The 20793-nt window shown below is 38.1% G+C and overlaps 1 protein-coding gene across 1 annotated transcript in view; it reads left to right on the forward strand.

Annotated features, from left to right (window-relative positions):
• LOC134004755 (plexin-B2-like) overlaps window positions 1-11985 on the forward strand; it is a 183645-nt gene extending 171660 nt beyond the window's left edge. Inside the window, 9 exon segments of the mRNA XM_062444134.1 lie at window positions 1203-1284; window positions 1405-1556; window positions 2299-2448; window positions 2450-2460; window positions 4198-4345; window positions 6946-7010; window positions 7489-7564; window positions 8491-8565; window positions 9454-11985. Coding sequence (XP_062300118.1) covers window positions 1203-1284; window positions 1405-1556; window positions 2299-2448; window positions 2450-2460; window positions 4198-4345; window positions 6946-7010; window positions 7489-7564; window positions 8491-8565; window positions 9454-9558 — 864 coding nt within the window. The 3' untranslated portion in view covers window positions 9559-11985.
• The last annotated feature ends 8808 nt before the right edge of the window (window positions 11986-20793 follow it).

The raw sequence follows: 20793 nt of genomic DNA on the forward strand, positions 1-20793 counted from the left end.
AAATATAAACTTATCAAACACATCCGTACATGTTTGAAACCCAAATCAGGTGAACGACAACATTCGCATCAAAGACTACGTAACAGACGACGGACGTTTTTAGACTTGTGCAAACAATCAGACACCATCATGAGGAAGAGGTAGATGTTACTTTGAAGCCCTGACTTTTGACTTGCAGGAAGCATTTTTAGGTTTTTTTGTAATTTACTTTTTATTGATATCAAAATACATAATTCCTTCCACCTGTATAATGTATTCTACACTTCTACAAAAGCAGTACAAGACCTCTGTACAGGAGATGCAAACCATAAACAGTCCTTTTTCTCTTGAGAGAAAGCAGGGAGCATCTTAAGTTTTGGAGCTCTGACCATGTTTAAGATTCAACACTATAACAGTATATAAATGAGCATAATAAAAGAGGAAAGGTCATCCAAAATGCCTCTGATATGATCCTAAACTGTTATTACTTCTGTCTGTATAAAACACTTTCTATCACTTTATTTAATGTATTTCAGCCTTTGTCACTAGTCACTGGAGAGACGAGAGTTTATGGTCCTGCTTCACACTATGTTGTGTTTTTTAATCATCTTCGTCTCCGTGTGTTGGAGCTCAAACCTCTTTTCTGCAGAAACAAGTAAAATGTCGAGCCACACGAGACTCGTCTTCACGCCGCATGAAAACCAACAGACACTAAAACAATCCTTCAGTCGCCCCTCTGACATTTAAAGAAAGAGAAAAAAAGAAAGATTTATTGAGAAGCCAGAAGTAAAGTCGTCCTCTGTGTAACTGTGGCAGTCGGACGCTCTCTCTCTCTCTCTCTCTCTCTCTCTCCCTCTCTCTCACTCTCTATCTCTGTCTCTCTCTCTCTCCCTCTCTCTCTCTCCCTCTCTCTCACTCTCTCTCTTTCCCTCTCTCTCACTCTCTATCTCTCTCTCTCTCTCTCTCTCTCTCTCTCTCTCTCTCCTCGCCCCCTTTCCCTCTCTCTCCCTCCCTCTCCCTCTCCCTTTCCCTCTCTCTCCCTCTCTCTCTCTCTCTCCCTGTCTCTCTCCCTCTCTCTCTCTCTCTCTCTCCCCCCCCCTCTCTCTCTCTCTCTATCTCCTCCTTCCCTCTCTTTCTCTCTCTCTCTCTCCCTCTCTCTCTCTCTCTCTCTCTCTCTCTCTCTCTCTCTCTCTGTGAGTCACTGTCGATTTCTTGTCTTCCAGGTTCGGGATAACGCCACGTTGGTTCTGTCCAGAGTTTTACACACACAGGCGTTCCACCAGCACCAGGACAGCTATGAAGAGAGTAAGTATGCACACACACATACACACACACACACACACCAAACACACACACACACATAAAATAAAGAAAAAAGTAAGGTATAAACAACCAGCGTTTCTCACTGTGTTTCCTCACTCATAGAAAACGCTCTGCTGGAAGACGACAACACCTTCCATCTGGTGAGACCGGCGGACGACATCGACGAGGGGAAGTCGAAGAGAGGCAGCATGAAGGACAAGGCCATGACCAAAGCCATCACTGAGATCTACCTGACCAGGCTGCTGTCTGTCAAGGTGTGTGTGTGTGTGTGTGTGTGTGTGTGTGTGTGTGTGTGTGTGTGTGTGTGTGTGTGTGTGTGTGTGTGTGTGTGTGTGTGTGTGTGTGTGTGTGTGTGTGTGTGTGTGTGTGGGGTCAAACTCATTTTCATTCAAAGGCCATAAACAGCCCAATTTGATCTGATGTGGGCCGGATTATTAATTATTAAGTAGGAAGGAAGGAAGGAAAGATAGAAGAAAGAGAGGAAAGACAGATGAAAGAAAGAATGAAAGGAAGAAAGAAAGATAGAAAAGAAAAGAAGATAGGAAGGAAGGTAGGAAGGAAGGAAGGAAAATAAGACAGGAAGGAAAAATAGAAGGGAGGAAGTACAGATGAAAGAATGAAAGAAAGAAAGATAGGAAGGAAGTTAAGAAGGAAGGACAGATATTTTTGCACAATTTATTAAAAAAAATGCACAAAAAAGGACAACTAACATATAATATACAGCGTAGAGATGATACTTTTAATTATTCTCTCCTGCAAATGTGACTGAAATCATGACATTGATTTTAAAGAAAAGAGGAGACAGAAAATGACAGAGAAAGTTTATTTTAAGACCAAATCAGATCTTAACTGCTGGACATTAAATCTTTTATAGCTGTGAAGAGAAACTTTCAGGATAATATATCTGCATTTATCTCCACCATACTGTCATTTATCTGTTTCCAACTCTGTAATATTTATATGATCAATAATCATGTGTATATTTGTGTGTTTCAGGGCACTTTGCAGCAGTTTGTGGACGATTTCTTCCGCAGCGTCTTGTGCTCGAACGCCACCGTTCCTCCGGCCGTCAAATACTTCTTTGACTTCCTGGACGAGCAGGCGCTGAGACACGACAACGTAGACGAGGAGACGCTCCACATCTGGAAAGACTAACAGGTACCACACCCAATAATAAGTATTATCTGTCAGAAGTTTGAATGGATGAATTAATGAAATCTTTATTGTCTTTATTGCCAGAAAACATCAAAGCATCATCAGCCATACATGACCAAAAATAATGTGTAACAACAGAAATAAAGAAACATAATTTGGGTAATAGATAAAAGTACATAAAGAGCAAATTCTTGAATTGTGTAGTCTGTGTAATGTCAGAATATTCACATAATTAGTTCAGTTTTTTTGAGTTTACGTATCTACGTTTCTAGAGATTAAGGTGATTTAAAATTCCTCGTTTTGTCCGACCAGCAATTAAAAACCAAAAGATATCCAATTTAAAATGATATGATAATGTTTTGTTTTTTCTTCTTTTAAACATTCGAAATAAAAAAATCTAATCCTCATATTTATGAAGCTGGAAACAGACCCCAAACAAAAAAATCCCAATAAATAAACCCAATAAAAAACTGTAAGTGTTTTCATTACCGATTATGGTTTGGTAAGAAGATCATAAAATTCCCTTCACATACATCTTTAAAATTGCTCGGTTTGTTTGTCTAACAGTGGAAAAAATACCCAAGATATCCAATTTAAAATGATATTAACATTGAAAAGCAGCAAATCCTCACATTTAAAAGATAGAATTAGATTATTAGGTTTTTACTTGATAAATGACTAAAAAATGACTCGATCACCAACATTTTTATTGTTTTTTCTACCATTTAGCGGAGTGCTAAGTGAGTAACCAACTAAATATGTCATCTCTCAAGACAAAACAAGGTGTGAAATATGTGGAAAAACATAAAAATCTTGTTGTTTTAGCACCAGATGTTAAAAAATATGAGGCTTTAACTCTCCACAGACTTCACACACTGATCCATCCTGTCAGTAAACGACTCTGACTGGTTGATATGTGATTCTTTTTAACTGATTCAGTGTCTTTCCAGCGTCTCTTCAAAGCTTGTTCTGAATCTCAGCTGGAGACACAACGTGCAAAAAAAAGAAAAAGCCCTGCTAAGAGAAATCATTAAGCTTGCTTCTCAAGCTGCGTGTGCACATTACACCTCATCAACCGGTGTGATATGTCCTCCTCACAGCTAAAGAAGTCGGCCACATGAAAGCACTGATTTAATTGGCAGGTTGTTATCGGCAACGGGTAAATGATGACAGAGCAGAAAAACAAGAAGAAGAAGAAAAAATGGAGACAGATGGGAGAGACACACACTTCTTCTTCTTCTTCCTCTTCCACCCCTCTAACTTTTTATCAAACTGGCCTTGAGCTCGGACTGTCAATCACACACACACACACACACACACACACACACACACACACACACACACACACACACACACACACACACAAACAAGCTGGACAATGAAATATTCATCAGTCGTAGTGAATTATTGACGAGGGTTATGGTCTGTGGGGGGGAAGAGACGGAGGGAGGAGATGAAAGGATGGAGATGGAGGAGGGAGGGGAGAGTGAAGAGGAAACAAGAGTGTCAGCAGGTCTTTTTAAAAAGTGAGGAGAAGTTTAAGATTTAGTCAGAAAGCCTCGAAGAAGTGTTTTAAATGTTTTATTAATTGATGTTAAATTCAGTTTCACGAGTCTTGGTCCGTTTTTTTGGCTGCAGATGTCCTGACCTCTATGCTCTCTCTCTTTCTCTCTCTCTCTCTAACTTTCTCTCTCTCTCTCTGTCTCTGTCTCTCTCTCTCTTTCTTCCTATCTTCTGCAGTCTGCCTCTGCGGTACTGGGTGAACATCCTGAGGAACCCCCACTTCATCTTCGACGTCCACGTGACGGAGGTGGTGGACGCGTCGCTGCACGTCATCTCTCAGACTTTCATGGACGCCTGCACCAAGACGGAGCACAAACTCAGCAGGGTCAGTTTGCAGAAAAGCAAAAAAAATAAACATGCAAAACTCATATTTATCTTCTCAGTATATTACATTTAGGATGTTGAAAAGTTAGCATTGCAGGTTCGATAACAAAAACAATGATATCTAAGTTAATACAAGTCGAAATTTAGCACAAATTATAACCTTAATACTAGAAAACCTGCATAAGAAAAAACATTTTAATGCATGTTTCCATTGAAAGCTGTTAAGCAAATATTTGGGAGCATGCACAGCACATAAAACACATAAATCAGTCTGACACATATAAAGACAAATCCTCAGTTAAGACAGAGGGCAGTCAGGTGCAATTGAGTTTTAGTGCTGACAAAGCTGAGTAGTAATTAACCGTGTCTTTAAATGAGCCTCAAATTAACTGCATGTGTCCAGTTTTGTTAATAGCTGCAGCTTTAACAGAGACTGCACACTGACTGAAAGAAGAGCGGAGGATAACACACTCTCCCTCCTGCTGCACCAACATGCAGATGTTTATAACAGTTGATAAACTTGTCTGAGCAGAGGAGAAGTCGAGCTTATGTGTAATTTTATACATGAGATAAACATTTACATATTTAAACCTACAGTGCAGGACTTCTGGTGCATTAAAGCACTTGAGAAACAGGTGCACATAATGTTGTTTAACTCCTTTCAGCAGCCAGATGAAGCTCTCTGTATTTCACTTTATAAAGAGATCTCATGTTCGGCTGGTTAATGGTGCAACTTTTTTATACTTTCCAAATGTTATCAGATCAAATTCTGATGGTTGTGTGACGCTCAAAACTATTTATACACAGTTTAACAGCCACAGTGACAGCAGGTTACAGTCCAATGGGCCTTCAAAAGTATGTTTTTGGGCAATTGGATCAATTAAATGCCTTGACTGAATCCTTTATTGTTATTACACAATGCACAATGAAATTAAGTGTCTCCATTGGTTCATACAGTAAACATAACTACACACAATAACATGAAACTTAGTAGAGTTAGTAGACACATTAAAGTCTGTATAAGTAAATAAAAACACACAATAAATATGTAGTAATACAAGTGCATAACAGTTCATTTGTGCGTATTGATCATTTGGAAGTGTTTAAAATATGATTGCACTCAGGATAAAATACCTCTTATAAATATTCCTGGTTGCTAAAGGAACTCAGATTATATATATACACATTTTTTTCATAAACACTTGTGATAAAGAGATGTAATGGAGGGAATTTAATAATTATAAATAACTAAAAATTAAAAAAAAAAAAAAAAAAGAAAGAAAGGAACAAAAAATATTTACATGTATATTAACTTGAATTAAGGAAAAGGATCATATATACATAAAATGCTGCCATGTAACTATACTATATATCTGTAAAAGGCCAATAAAATCGGTTGGGCTCTGATAGAAATGATCAAAACAGAGAAAAAAGCTCCAAAAATATGCAAAGGGTGAAGTTGAGGGAATAATCCTTGTTTATAATAACCAGACAAACACTCACCTGTAAACCACATCTACACTGTAATGGATACATCTGTGTAAATATCGACTCATATTTCAGAAAAGTTACAAAAGTTAATCAAGAAAATTGTTGTTTCTCCTCTTTTTGCTCAACTATGGTAAAAAGCAGTGGTTTTCCTCCTACTCTCATGATCACTGTTTACTGTTTTTGTGTTTCAATAAAGCCAAAAACATCATTAACATGTGAAAGTTGAGAGTGTATGTTAAACCTCCGTGTCGTCCTCCCGGGTCAAATTGACCCTGTCTCTTTTGACTGTTTGACTCCCTTCCTTCCTTCCATCTGTCCTTCTTCCCTCCCTCCTTCTCTCCCTCCTTCTCTCTTTCTTTCCTTCCTCTCTCTTTCCTCCCTTCCTTCTTTCGTTCCTTCCTCCTTCTTTCCTTCTTTCCTTCCTTCCTCTCTTCCTTCTTTCCTCCCTCCCTGCTTCTCTCTTTCTTTCCTCCCCCTAGCTTCCTTCCTTCCTCCCTTCCTCTTTTCCTTTCTCCCTCCCTCCCTCCTTCTCTCTTTCTTTCCTCCCTCCTTTCCTTCCTTCCTCCCTCCCTCCTTTCCTTCCTTCTTCCTTCCTTCTTTCCTTCCTCCCTCTTTTCCTTCCTTCTTCCTCCCTTTCTTCCTTCCTTCCTTCCTTCCTTCCTCCCTCTTTTCCTTCCTTCTTCCTCCCTTCCTTCCTTCCTCCCTCCTTTCCTTCCTCCCTCTTTTCCTTCCTTCTTCCTTTCTTCCATCTTTCCTTCCTCCCTCCCTTCCTTCCTTTCTTGACTCGAGGACAACAGGAGGGTTAAGTAAGAAAAAAGTTCCTTACTACTTCACTGGCTGTTGTCTAAAAAAGTGTTTCTGGGACACGAGAGCAGCAGACGAGGAGTCCGGCTGATGGAGAGCGTCTGCAGCTCAGGAGTTAATTACAGCTGTTAATCACCAAATAAACCCCTGGACTGTTTAAACATCACACACTGATCATAATTAACAGAGCAGAGGATCCAAGAGAGGATTCCTCTCTCTGGAAAACATCCTGAGTTGACATTGAAGAGAATTAAATATTTAAAAAAATATATGTAATCTGGATTTTTTTTTTGTGTGTCGCTGCAGGAGTCTCCTAGCAACAAGCTGCTCTATGCTAAAGAGATTTCAACGTACAAGAAGATGGTGGACGAGTGAGTTTGTTACATTATACACACTAAAAATGAACAAATGTGTGTATGATTGCATTTAGGATTGTTTCAGGAGATCCATCAGTTAGAGATTTTTTACATTTTACAGCAAAAAGTCTAAATTGTAAATTTATAAGTCTATAATAAGTCTATAAGTATTATTTATAAGTTTATAATATGACTAATTTTATCAGTCTTTAATAAGTCTACTCATGTCTATAATGATAAATTAGTTGAAAATGTTTCTTCTGTTATGAGTTGTTAACAGCAATAAATAAACATATTTAATAAGTTTGCTTTAAAGAAAAGTTTAAAAACATATCTATTCTAGATATATGTCTATTGCAACATCTAAAAAAGTTGGTCGTACATATGAAGAGAAATGTTCTGAGCATGTTGTGACAGTAAGATAAATTAAATAATCATTTGAAGATGTTTTACATTTTTTACTGTTTGTAAACTTTGTTTTTATTCTCTTCAGTTATTACAAAGGCATCAGACAGATGGTTCCAGTCAGTGACCAGGACATGAACACACACCTCGCTGAGGTTTCCAGGGTATGAACCACAGTGTGTGTGTGTGTGTGTGTGTGTGTGTGTGTGTGTGTGTGTGTGTGTGTGTGTGTGTGTGTGTGTAGGTGTGTGTAGGTGTGTGTAGGTGTGTGTAGGTGTAGGTGTGTGTGTGTGTAGGTGTGTTAAATGTGTGTAAATGTGATTGTGTAACTATGCCACAGTCAGGCTTTAATGGACTCTAAAGGATGAAACTATGGATTGTTGATAAAGTTAAGCTGTAATCCAGTTTAAAGGACCAACAGTCAGGAGCCTAAATGAACATTAAAGCTGTTTATCTTGCTGTAATCATTCCTCCTGTTCATACTGACCATTAGAAGATCCCTTCATAATGTTTACAATGGAAGTGATGGAGGACTAAATCCACAGTGATGTATTTAAAAGTTGATCTGAAGCTAATATGAAGCTTCAGCTTTGTCCAAAATGAGTCAAATCAAGTGTTCTATGTTTCAATGTTACAGTGTTTTTAGTGCCGAAGTCCCTCTTTCTATTACTTCCACCACAGGAAGTAATGATTACAGTGAAGAAAACTTCTTTCAATTTTAATTTGGGCATCTGACTGTTGTTTTAAGAAACCTACCCTTTAAAGTTTAGCTCTATACTATAATGAAATGTAATCAGCAATGTCCAAAATCAACCTGTAAAGAGCTGGTGAGCTAAACACAGAATTAACCATAAAAAGAATAATTAATTTCATTTTATCTTTAAATGACTGAAGTATTTAATTGTGTGTGCAGTTGAATTTCTCGTCAATGTGAAGAAAAATTTGCTGTTTTTCCACCTTGTAATAGAAATAAAACCACTAATCATACATTTTAGCCTTTTAGCCTGTTGTTGTGAAAACCTTTTTAAATTTGGATGATTTTCTGTCTGAGAGGATTTGTAATTGTGTGTTTTTGTTTCTCCTCCTGCAGCAACACACAGACAAACTGAACACCCAGGTGGCCTTACATCAGCTCTACCAGTACGCCAGCAAGTACTACGACGTGGTGAGATATGCCTTTCCACTTCCTAACGTTAAATAAATTGATTATTAAACAAGATTAAACTAAATACTTGCTTCAGATGTGCTGAAAACAACAGATTTAATGCTTAAAATAGAGCCAAAATCGGCACAGATGAGAACATTTAATGTGGTTAAAGTCAGTAAATCTTCACTGATAAATGAATGTGGGAGATTGTTTATACTGTATGAAAAGTTTCTCCTTAACTTCATTGTGTTCAAAAACTCAAAAACAAAATTTGCACACATGCCAGACCCGGCGAAAGAATTAGATTTTTTATTGTTTGCGGTAATGGGCCTCATAAAATGGCTCAACAGCGCCCCCTATGCACATGAAAAAAATTGAGCCCCTCGTCCCAGATTGACATAGACAAATGAAATTCGGTACACATATGTATCATAACAAGACGCACAAAAAAGTCTATTGGACCTATACCTTAACTCGAACAGGAAGTCGGCCATTTTTGAATCAAATTTGCGATTTTGGCGCCATTTCCGTGATTTTCCATGCATCTTACGTTTACGAACTCATCGTACAGATTTAATCCGACTGACTTCAAATTCAGGCATTACAATCTTAAGACATTGTAGATGAAACATTATCAAAATCTTTCAACTATGTTAAACCTGCTGGCCGGGGCGTTGTGGTGAATTTCGCTATTTTTGGGCGAGACAGTTTCTTTATTTTTATTTTCCTCTACAATTATTAAAGTGATGACAAAACAATGAAAAATGGGGCTCTTTATATTTTTTATTAGTTGAATTGAACTGTTCTGTCTGCTGAAAGCTAAATAAAAAAGTTGTTTGTTTAAATTTGAGCAAAAATCAGGTAAACAATTTAAATTTGTATTGTTATTTTTTGTTATTATTTCAGATCATCCAGTCACTGGACGAGGATCCAGCAGCCCAGAATAAACAGCTCACCCTCCGCCTCCAACAGATCGCCGCCGCCCTGGAGAACAAAGTCACCGACCTCTGACCTTTAACCTCACGGAGGGGGGTCAATGGTAGGAGCTAATGGAGCTACTAAAACACACGATGACGTTTTCCCATTTTAAAAGGACTTTTAAAAAAAAAAAAAGGAGGACGAGCTTTACAAGACTTTTTCCGAAATGTTTTGACCGTGTACGGACTGAAGCGGGAGGAGGAGGCTTAAGTGGAGACACAGGAAGCTGTTGACCATATAAGGACTGAAAAGAAAGAAAGAAAGGAGGGAGGAGTTATGGGACTCCAAAGAAAAGGTGTTGACGAGTGGAGATTTTTTTTTGGGACAATTGAAGTGTTGAAAGTAAGAGTGGTGGAAACTGAAGCGCTCGTTTATGGAAAGGCATACTTCCACTTGGCATCCCAAAGAAAACACCAAGGGGAGGGGGATGCAAAATGGTGCGTAACAATGGGAGATATCACTCTGTAAAATCAAAGGGTTTATGTTTTTGTTTTCTTTTTCAGTGGCTGTTCAGTTTGTGTACTCGGACCTAAAGCTGGACAATGTTTATCTGTGTTTGGCCTCCGCTTCACCACAAAGTTTAATTTTAATCATGTAAGAACTGAAGGAAGGAAGTACCACGCAAGGAATGGAGTTTTTTTTTTTGGATAATTGAAGTAGTAAGACCTTACCATTACCAAATATCGTCCTTCCTTTTTAATTTTGCCACTTGGATAGGAAGAACAGCAGCTTCGGGACGCTTCGTGACCACTTTTTTCTTTTTTCTCGTATTACAGCAAAGTCTATTAACTGTGAGGTGAATTTGGCTCTTTTTTTTTTTTTTTGCTGATCTGAGGTCAGTTTTTTTCTGTTTTCATGCAGGAAATCTGATCTCAAGTCAGCAACAGAGAACAGGTTCATTCGTAAAGCTGCTTGGTAGAACTTTTACTTTTTTTTGGTCTTTTTTTAAGTAAGTAATTAAGTAAGTGAGCTTACATTTAATCAACCAATGAAAGCCCACTATGGTACACACCACTGGCCAATCAAGGGGTCTTGGTTCGGTCGATTGGGAGTGAATTCAGGGTACGATAAGTTTTGAGTTTTCTCTCCAAAAAAAAATCAAACAGCAACACGAACTTTGTCTTTGTATCATGGCCGAAATGTTTTATTAGCGCTGCAAATATGTGTTTCTACGCCGATGACATTGTGCTGTTTACTCGAATCAATACATTCACTCTGTTTAGTCTGCGGTTCAATCTAGTATTATAATCTTTACATTCACATATACAACATGATTTTTATCTTTTTAATGGACTGATTAGTGACACTTGTTTTTTTCTGTTGTTGTAAAGTGTTAATTAGAGGTGGATCCATGATGTCATATCCTGTGTGTGTGTGTGTGTGCGTGTGTTTGAGAGAGAGAGCGTGTGTGTGTTCATGCCCTGCAGTTTTAAACACCACTCTGTCTGGACCAGCTTGTTTTTTTACACCCTGTGGAAAAATCATGATCTTGCCTAATCGTGTGCTCTAAACAGCCAAACTTTTTATTTTTATTTCACAGTGTGATTTGTTTTTATAATTTGTGTAATTTTACTTTTTTTTTTTTTTTTTTTGCAATATTCCTTTCAATGTAGTGCAGCATTGTTGTTGTTTTTTTGTTTCTATCTTACTCCGTTTAACTGCACACAATAGCGGAAATGAGTCAAGTGTCTTCTGAAGACAATGGATCCTTCAAAAAGGCTTAAAATAAATCTAAAATTAAGGTGTTCAAACGTTTTTAAAGGTCTATCTCTTCCATCATTATTATTATTATCCCTGTGCAATATTCATCTTATCAGCTTTACAACATACATTTTACTTTATTTCTCAGTATCAATACAAACTGAATCTTCTGAAGCAGTTAGTTGTTACGGTGTCCTCCTTTATTTTGCACAAAAATATAAAAAAGGTACCTACACATCGCTCATTATCTCATTAAACCTTGTTCCAAATTTTGTAATTCTACATGTTTTTACCTTAAATTATCTCCAGTTTTTTATATTTTTGTGCAGATTATTGTTACCAATCCTCTCTGCCTTAGTTGCCCCAGTTAATGGTAAATGTTAATACGGTTTGTTTAATAAGAAATACATTGGTTTAAATTTGTTTTTGAAACTCAGTCCAAACTTCGTCAGAGACTTGGCAGGAAAGATGCAAAACATATATATATTAAATGCATCAAAAAGAAAGTAAAAGAAGTGAGGAAAGAAATGTTGGCATGAAAAAGGACATTTTACATAAACAACATGATTAATTATACGATCAACCGCTCAAGAAAGTGATTTGTGGACCAAGTTACGAGAAGATCTGCAGCCGTCTTTGGGATTTGTTAAGTGCTGTTATTCCACTGAAGTATAAATGTACTCATTTATCTTCGCTTGTGCTACGTATTAATCATTGTCACCATTGTGTGTGTATATATATAAATATATGTGCATCATGCTTTGCCTTCTGAGCCCAGACGACGTGCTTTATGTAGGACTTGAGTTAATATCAAAGATTAAATATGCAGTTTGTATGTTGGATGAGGAGTTGCTCGCCTGCTGGGAAAGAAAGATTTTGTTTTGTTTATTTTTTCACTGAAGTTATTGATTCCTCTAAAGGTTTTTAAAATCTTACAAACTGCATCTTTAACTTCTGAAGCAATACGTCCTTTAGGCTGGTGCTGAATCTTTGTACTCATGTCTCGAATTCCTTAAAAACTGTGGATGGAAACTCTGCAAGGTTTTGATCAGAATTTGGCACCACAAAGCCTCCAGGTACAATTGACAAAGACTGAATCCTGCAATCTTAGCATTTTATTTTTGTTTTATTTGTTTGTTTGGGTTTTTTTGGGTTTCTTTTGAACTCCTTACATGCTTTCTCCTGAGCATTTCTCTCTTAGAAATGTATTTACGAAAGCAACTTTGGTGCCAAATGACTTCAAGAATCAGTTCAGTGTGTGTGTGTGTCTGTGTGTCTGTGTGTCTGTGTGTGTGTGTGTGTGTGTTATTTCCCAGGTGTGGACTAGCATTTAAATTGTGTTTTTGAGTGTAGACAGAAATAAGGGGAACAAATAATCATGTATTTAATAATCTGGTGGTACTTTTATAAAAAAAAAAATTAAAAAAATTGAAATGTGAAACTTTTTTGGAGGTTTTAAGCGCTGGTACCAATATTAAGATGTCAGAAGGCTTTTTACAAAATACAATATTTCACCAGCTTTTCTTTTTTTTAGGTGTTTATTCCATTTCAGATTGTGTAGCTTACATAAAAGCTCAATCTATAAATCATACTACCAATATGAGACATCAGATTCATGTAAACTCACTCAATTTATCCCTTAAAAATACATCTCTATCTCTATTTCTCCTCCAGACTAGCTTCTTTCTGCCTTCTTTTTGCCACCAGCGAGTGCCTTAAAGAGGAAAAGTAGAAAGTAGAATCGGAAGGAAAAGAATCCAAAATAAAAAAATTAAAAAATACAGGTTTATGGCTGATTTACTGCATGTTTTATTGTGGGAGTTTTTACATTAGAAGCTCTTAACTGGAAGATCGAAATAAGGGAAAACAGGTGCTGTTGGAAAGGTGTTTTAGAGAGAGTGAAGTTGTGAGAAGTTTTGATAGATTATATACAAAAAGAAAATTAGTCCATCACACAATATGTCACTCATACAACAGGTTAAATGTTGATGATACTTAACTGCAAAGCTCAAAAAACCATTTACAAAGATAAAGAAGTGCAGGCATGAATATAGGTCTTGCAGCCAATAATAATCATAATTACTGGAAATAATGGCAGGTGTCTCGTCTCTAAGCTGACCTCTTTGACACTAGCTTCTGTAACTCTGTGGGTTTGTTTTATCTGTCTTTCTCCAAAGCTGAAAGATGGTTTTGGATAATAACGTTGCCATTTTAACCACCAATATCACTTTCACAGGATCATATTCCCATTTGTATCATGTTGGCATTGGTGCAACTTCTACTTTCCAACTTACGAATATCATTCAAGTCAACCTCCCAGTTGTATTTACTACAGATAACTGATTATTCTGAAGTAATAATACTAATTAGCGCTAAACGATGCCAACAAAAGTGCCTAAAAAAATTTAATTCAAATGTTCAAGGTATGTAAAGTCAAAGTTTAAAGAATACTTTGATATTTTGGGAAAGTTTTGCTTATTCACCTTCTTGCCTAGGGTTACAAGACGATTAGCAATAGTTTAACGAAGAAGACTGGAAGCATTAGCTCTGTCAAAAGTTCAAAAGTATGCATACCAAAAAAATCACTTTCTAATTGGTAGCCTAGCATGCTTAATCTACTACTTGCACACAGATGTTTTGGCGTATCAATCGTGTACATTTCAGCAAGAAAGCAAATAAGTCTCCCAAAAAATGTAGAACATCTTGAATGCTAGCAAGTTGTAAACATCATCCTTCCCGTATAATTGCGAACGTAGCATTAGCTAAGCGTTGCGTAATAACAGACAAACTCCAGGAGCCAAAATGGAAACCCACTGAGCTGCAGATGCTAGTTGAACAAAGCCTAGCGAAGGACAGTGAATGTAACATCCAAGACGGCCGATAACTTCTGCCTCAATTGCTCTGCACAGTTGTGTTTGTGACTAAAATTCATGTTGCTTGTGCGCTTCAACATTTCACGCCAACAAATGCTGTTAGTGTTCTCTTACAATAACCTAAAGAAAAAAAGACTCTCCAAACTACTTATCTTTGGAGGAGAGATTTCACCGAGGATTGTGTCAGTATTGTCCGGTGGTGGAAAGTCGGCAAGTTAGGCACAATATTCAGGTACTCGTATCGGGGTATCTTTAAATTTTATGCTACTTTGTACTTCAGAGAGGAAATATTGTTCTTTCTACTCCACTACATTCATTTGAGAGCTGTAGTTACCTTTCAGATTAATAATCTTATAAAACATACAAAACCTTGTTAGAGATTAAACCAGTAGTTCCCAAACTGTCTGGCTTATAACTCGGGTATAGTTGTGGCTGCTCGTCATCTTACTTGTTTGACGCCTAGAGAGGTAAAACTTTCCGATATTTCGCAAAAAATCAATCAGACTGTACGTGGCATTACTTTGTTGTTCTTCTTTCTGATACGTGGCTGATATCAGTCGCAGTCGCAAGGTCTAATATCCTGCAAGATGAGTGCTTTTACTTTTAATACTTTAACCTTCGTGTCGTCCTCCCGTCTGTTTTGACTGTTCCTTTTTTCCTCCCTTCCTTCCTTCCGTATGTCCTTCCTCCCTCCCTCCTTCTCTCTTTCTTTCCTTCCTCTCTCTTTCCTCCTTTCCTTCTTTCCTTCCTCCATCCCCCTTCCTTCCTTCCTCCCTTCCTTCGTTCCTCCCTCCCTCCCTCCTTCTCTCTTTCTTTCCTCCTCCCTACCTTCCTCCGTTCCTTCTTTCCTCTGTCCTTCTTTCCTTCCCTCCTTTCTCCCTTTCTCCCTCCCTCCTTCCTTCTTTCCTCCCTCCCTCTTACCTTCCTCCCTTCCTTCTTCCTCCCTTCCATCCTCCCTCCCTTCCATCCTCCCTCCCTTCCTTGACTCGAGGACAACAGGACGGTTAAATAAATTCAGTTTATGATACTTATGTCCTTTTTTGGTTTTTTAGCATATGTGGAGTAATCTTACTTGTAATGGAGTAATTGCACATTGTGGTAAAACTTGTGTAAAAGATCAGAGTACTTCTTCCACCGCTGGTTTCGTCAATATTGTCAATCCTCGGGAAATTTGTTTGGTGCAAAACTTGTGTGAAGATGTTGATTTATCAGTCAAATGTTCAAATGTTTCCTCCCCCAACATCATATATATCCCCACACGCTCCAGAACAGCTACTGTAAGTGAATGTGTTAAATGTGGCCATCATGCTAAATCTTTCTGACTGCTTTGTATGATCATCTGTTGAGTCGTTTCCAGGGATACAGGAGAGTAAAAAAAATATCATTAATGTGTTCATGACTGGATGAAGGACCAGTACAGGGAACTGAGCCTTCACTGTAAGTAGATTTATTTGTCCGCTTATTGAGGATCTGTGTGTTTTTCATGGTGTAAAACTGAAGCATTATTTGAAATATTGTTTTATTACAGCACAAGGAAACTACAGTTTTGAGAGGTTTTTTTGAATGTTACACAGAGAAACGCCCTTTCCGGTACTGATGTTTGTACCAACATCACAAAGGGTTATTAAATGGAAATATCATTGTATAACAGTTTGTACATCAAATACAACTTTCCCCCATTGTTTATTCTTGTAACATCATTGTCGGAAACAAAAACGGTTTGGATGGACTGGACCAAGTGTAGACTTTGAAAATGGACAGACTCACCAGTAACCAGGAATCGACTGGTCTTCACTGGTTTTTTGGACTGGACTAAAAAGCCCAAATCGGTGACTCTTCTGAGGAAGTGGAGAAGTGGGCAGAAAAACCCAGATCCAGGAATTCCAAATATCCAATAAAAAGATGTTTATATGAACAAAAAAGGGTATTTTCATTCATTTATTTGTGTGTTTGTTGTGTTTTTTCCTAATTTTCAGTGTGTCACAAGTTCTCAATCTCTTAACAAAAATCACTGAAATAATAATAATTTATAATGATATTTAACAGCACAGAAAATCCCTTTAAAACCAGGCGGGGAGTTCCGGTCCTCTGAAATGATGCCAACGCGGAAGTTACTTAAAACTGCATTCTATCAAAAGGCCACCAGGGGGCGACCGTTTTGGTGTCAAAAGGACTTCCGTCTCTATACAAGTCAATGGAGAATTCACCAACTTCTCACTTGATTTATAACCTCAGTAAACGTTTTCAAAATGTGTTTATGGTCTCAATCGCTAGTTTAAAGCCTTCTTCAATGCAGTATGATGTTCATTTGGGACATTTTGGCCTCCCTGATTTTATATGTGACGATAAAGCAGGGTATGCATTAGGGCGTGGCTACGTCGTGATTGACAGGTTGATTGGTTCACAGGTTCAGGAGGGCACCTCATGCTCCTCCTGATGCCCATATAAGTAGAATCTGTGTTTTTTTTATACCCGGCATGCACCTGAAATGTTCAAGATGGTGCTGCCCAGATCGGATACTATTGGCTTCCAAGCAGCAGTCCACAAACCAATGGGTGACGTCACTGATGTTACGTCCATTTCTTATATACAGTCTATGGTTCGTACACGACATTTTGTGCCACCTAGTGGTAATAAAAGCACATTACAGTGTAAAAATCCATCAACAGCCGATCTACAGACAAAAGTGGAGCCGCTACAAAACCTCAAAATGTTATTGTTGAAACTTGTTTATTTATGCTTAATAAAATTTGTAGCTCGATTGACATCGGGACGTTATTATCGTTTGTGCAAAGGGAAAGAAACTGTTTTATACACTTTTTGTATTTATCAGGTCCGACTAAACCCAAATATCTAGAAGAAATTAAAAATGCATACCAAACAAAAGCTCGGGTCTCAGGTGGTTAAAGAAAAGAAATGCAACATTTAAGACAACAAACAACAGTATTAATGTTTAATCTACATTTACTGACTATTTTATCTGATCATGCATCAACTAACCAAGACAATTATCCTCCAAAAACTATATTATTTATGCTGTTAATCTTTTAAAACCTCTAATTTTATAATACATTTCGAACTTCTGAACACAAAGAGCTTCAATGGAATAACAATATTTTAGAGTATTCATGTATCACCTCATTTATTCATGTATTATAACGACGTCCTGTCTGTTTTGTTTTTTTTTAGGAGGGTTTTTTCACAGCAGAAAACTGTGTTAAACTGATAAAAACACTGATACACTTCAGGCAGCCCGAGGCAAGGACACGCAGCATCCTCCGAGCTTTTACTGCCTGCTGTTTATGATTCATAGAAACTGATTATTCAAGGGTAGCTGCTCACTAGTATCAAAAAAGGATATTAAGCTATGGCAAAAAACACCAAATTCAAATTCATAAGGTAATTGGTTGCTCTGTAAGGAAAATATATTATTGATGAAGTTTTGTTTTCTTTTGAACGACTATTTGTGTTTATAAATCTGTGTTTTAAACAGATTTTTTTACATTAATAAAACACCTACTAACACTGATTTTAAGTTTTTCTTTGCAGGACTTCGACTTGATTAACATGAGGAGATATTTCAGCAGAGTTTTGGTAAGAATTTGTATTTACATTAATTTCTGTGTATTTAACCTTCCTGTCGTCCTCCCGGGTCAAATTGACCCCGTCTGTTTTGACTGTTCCTTCTTTCCTCCCTTCCTTCCTTCCTTCCGTCTGTCCTCCCTCCCTCCTTCTCTCTTTCTTTCCTTCCTCTCTCTTTCCTCCCTTCCTTCCTTCCTTCCTTCCTTCCTTCCTTCCATCTGTCCTTCCTCCCTCCCTCCTTCTCTCTTTCTTTCCTTCCTCTCTCTTGCTCCCTTCCTTTCTTCTTTTTCTGTTGTCCTTCTCCTCCCTCCTTCTTTCTTTCTTTCCTTCCTCTCTCTTTCCTCCCTTCCTTCCTTCTGTCTGTCCTCCCTCCCTCTCTCCTTCTCTCTTTCTTTCCTTCCTCTCTCTTTCCTCCCTTCCTTCCTTCCTTCCTTCCATCTGTCCTTCCTTCCTCCCTCCCTCCTTCTCTCTTTCTTTCCTTCCTCTCTCTTTCCTCCCTTCCTTCTTTCCTTCCTCCATCCCCCTTTCTTCCTTCCTTCTGTCCTTCCTTCCTCCCTCCCTACCTCCTTCTTTCCTTCCCTACTTCCTTCTTTCCTTTCCTTCCTCCCTTCCTTCTTTCCTCCCTCCCTCCTTCTTTCCTTCCGTACTTCCTTCTTTCCTTTCCTTCCTCCCTTCCTTCTTTCCTCCCTCCCTCCTTCTCTCTTTCTTTCCTTCCTCTCTCTTTCCTCCCTTCCTTCTTTCCTTCCTCCATCCCCCTTTCTTCCTTCCTTCTGTCCTACCTTCCTCCCTCCCTCCTTCTTTCCTTCCCTACTTCCTTCTTTCCTTTCCTTTTCCCTTCCTTCTTTCCTCCCTCCCTCCTTCTCTCTTTCTTTCCTTCCTCTCTCTTTCCTCCCTTCCTTCCTTCCTTCCTTCCGTCTGTCCTTCCACCCTCCCTCCTTCTCTCTTTCTTTCCTTCCTCTCTCTTTCCTCCCTTCCTTCTTTCCTTCCTCCATCCCCCTTTCTTCCTTCCTTCTGTCCTACCTTCCTCCCTCCCTCCTTCTTTCCTTCCCTACTTCCTTCTTTCCTTTCCTTCTTCCCTTCCTTCTTTCCTCCCTCCCTCCTTCTCCCTTTCTTTCCTCCCCCCTACCTTCTTTCCTCTGTCCTTCTTTCCTTCCTTCATCCTTCCTTCTTTCCTCCCTCCCTCCTACCTTCCTTCCTTCCTTATTTCCTCCATCCATCCTTCCTTCCTTTCCTGCCTCCCTTCCTTCTTTCTTTTCCTCCCTTCCTTCCTCCCCCTTTCCTTCCTTCTTCCTCCCTTCCTTCCTCCCTTCCTTCCTTGACTCGAGGACAACAGGAAGGTTAAGTTGTTTTTACTCCAGTACATTTACACTATACTGTTAGAATACTCATTAAATCTGATATTTCTGCCCTCATACATATTTTCAGCTAGTTAATGACGCAGCATGTAGAGATAAATATATGACAACACTGCCTCTTTGTGCTGTTAATGAGTAACTACAGCTTTAAAACAGCCACAACTCACAACATCCTGTATTGTTTTCTCTTCATTTGTCTCAAATTCATTACCTCCGTCTTTTATAATAACGTTCATTTTACAAACTGAGCACCTATACATTTTAAACTAAGGTTTAAATATTGAGACATCTCCGTGTGTATAAAGGTGAAACTCCTGGAGAAAGCCCCTAAATTTTTTTGATTCAAATATTATGAAACTTTGATTGTTTGGGTGGAAAATGTAAGTAAAAGTGGCTTTTGTTGTGTCTTAAAAGTGTCAAAATACTTTTAAAAAGAGGCGAAACTCATCCCAAAAATAACAAAAATCTTGCTTTTTGCATCAAAATGAAAACACCTCCCTGTTTTTGGAGCTACACAGATAAGTAATGTTTAAAGATAAACTGACATTACCCACAAACCTGCATTAAGAAACATGCAAATGAACCAAGACATTTAAGAAATTTAAGTTGTATCAGTGTCCTGACCAACACATTAACTCTAAACATTTAATAATAACTTAATAAAAACAATAACTTTATGAATAAAATGCTTCACAAAACACATAAAACCAACATATGTGTAGTGCATTAAACAATAAATAGAAATTTAACAAACTGTCTTTTAAAATCAGGTATGAAGCTGCTGAGCTGTGCATCTGCTTTGTTTTAAAGCTCCAAAGTCATGTTAACTTTCTCTTGCTCAGTGGTTCTCAAAGTGGGGTCCAGGGACTCCCAGAAGGCCTTTTAGAGGTTTTAGGGAGGTCCCAAGTAAAAACAGAAAAATAATTTAATGCCACGATCATTTTAATACATAAGCACAATAACAGAATCCATGATTAAATGCAATATGTAATGTGTGGTCTACTTTGGTTAGTTTAAGGTTTGTTTAGATTAGTCTGTCAAAATCTTTCCTTTTAAAATCTAATTAAAAGCACCAATTAAACAGCAGAGTTGTGATTTTGTTCTCTGTGGAGGATGATGGAAAACAAAGTCCTCAACATACGACCAGAACTCATTTTCACTTCCTGTTGGAAACTGCGAGAACAAAATTTGTACTCTGAGAGTCACTTTGCATTAGACTGCAAATGAGGGAAGTGCAGGCGAGAGGACAGTTATTTAGTCTAGTAGTCTAAGTGCGTGTGTGTGTGTGTGTGTGTGTGTGTGTGTGTGTGTGTGTGTGTGTGTGTGTGTGTGTGTGTGTGTGTGTGTGTGTGTGTGTGTGTGTGTGTGTGTGTGTGTGTGTGTGTGTGTGTGTGCGTGTGTGTGTGTGTGTGGCATGAGTCATTTTAAAGGAGACGAAAGAGGCTGGTTAACAATTTAAAAAGTAAGGGTTCTGTCTCATTCAGCTGCCGGATGGAAACACAAAGTCTATGAATTTCAACCAATCATGGACGAGAATCTGCTGATAACGAGCTTTTGCAAAATTCAATTTGAAAAAAAATCATGTTATTTGCCTCGGATGGGTCGCCGTAGCAACTAAGAGATCTTTTTTTTGTTTAAAATATAAACTGTGCTATTTTGTCACAGCTTATAAATGACAAAATGTCCTAATTTCTGCAGTATTATGAGTGATGTAGTATGCAGTATTACAGTAAAGTACTGCAGTATTATGAGTGATG

This window comes from Scomber scombrus, chromosome 22 (assembly GCF_963691925.1).
Source record: "Scomber scombrus chromosome 22, fScoSco1.1, whole genome shotgun sequence".
NCBI classification, from domain to species: Eukaryota; Metazoa; Chordata; class Actinopteri; order Scombriformes; family Scombridae; genus Scomber; species Scomber scombrus.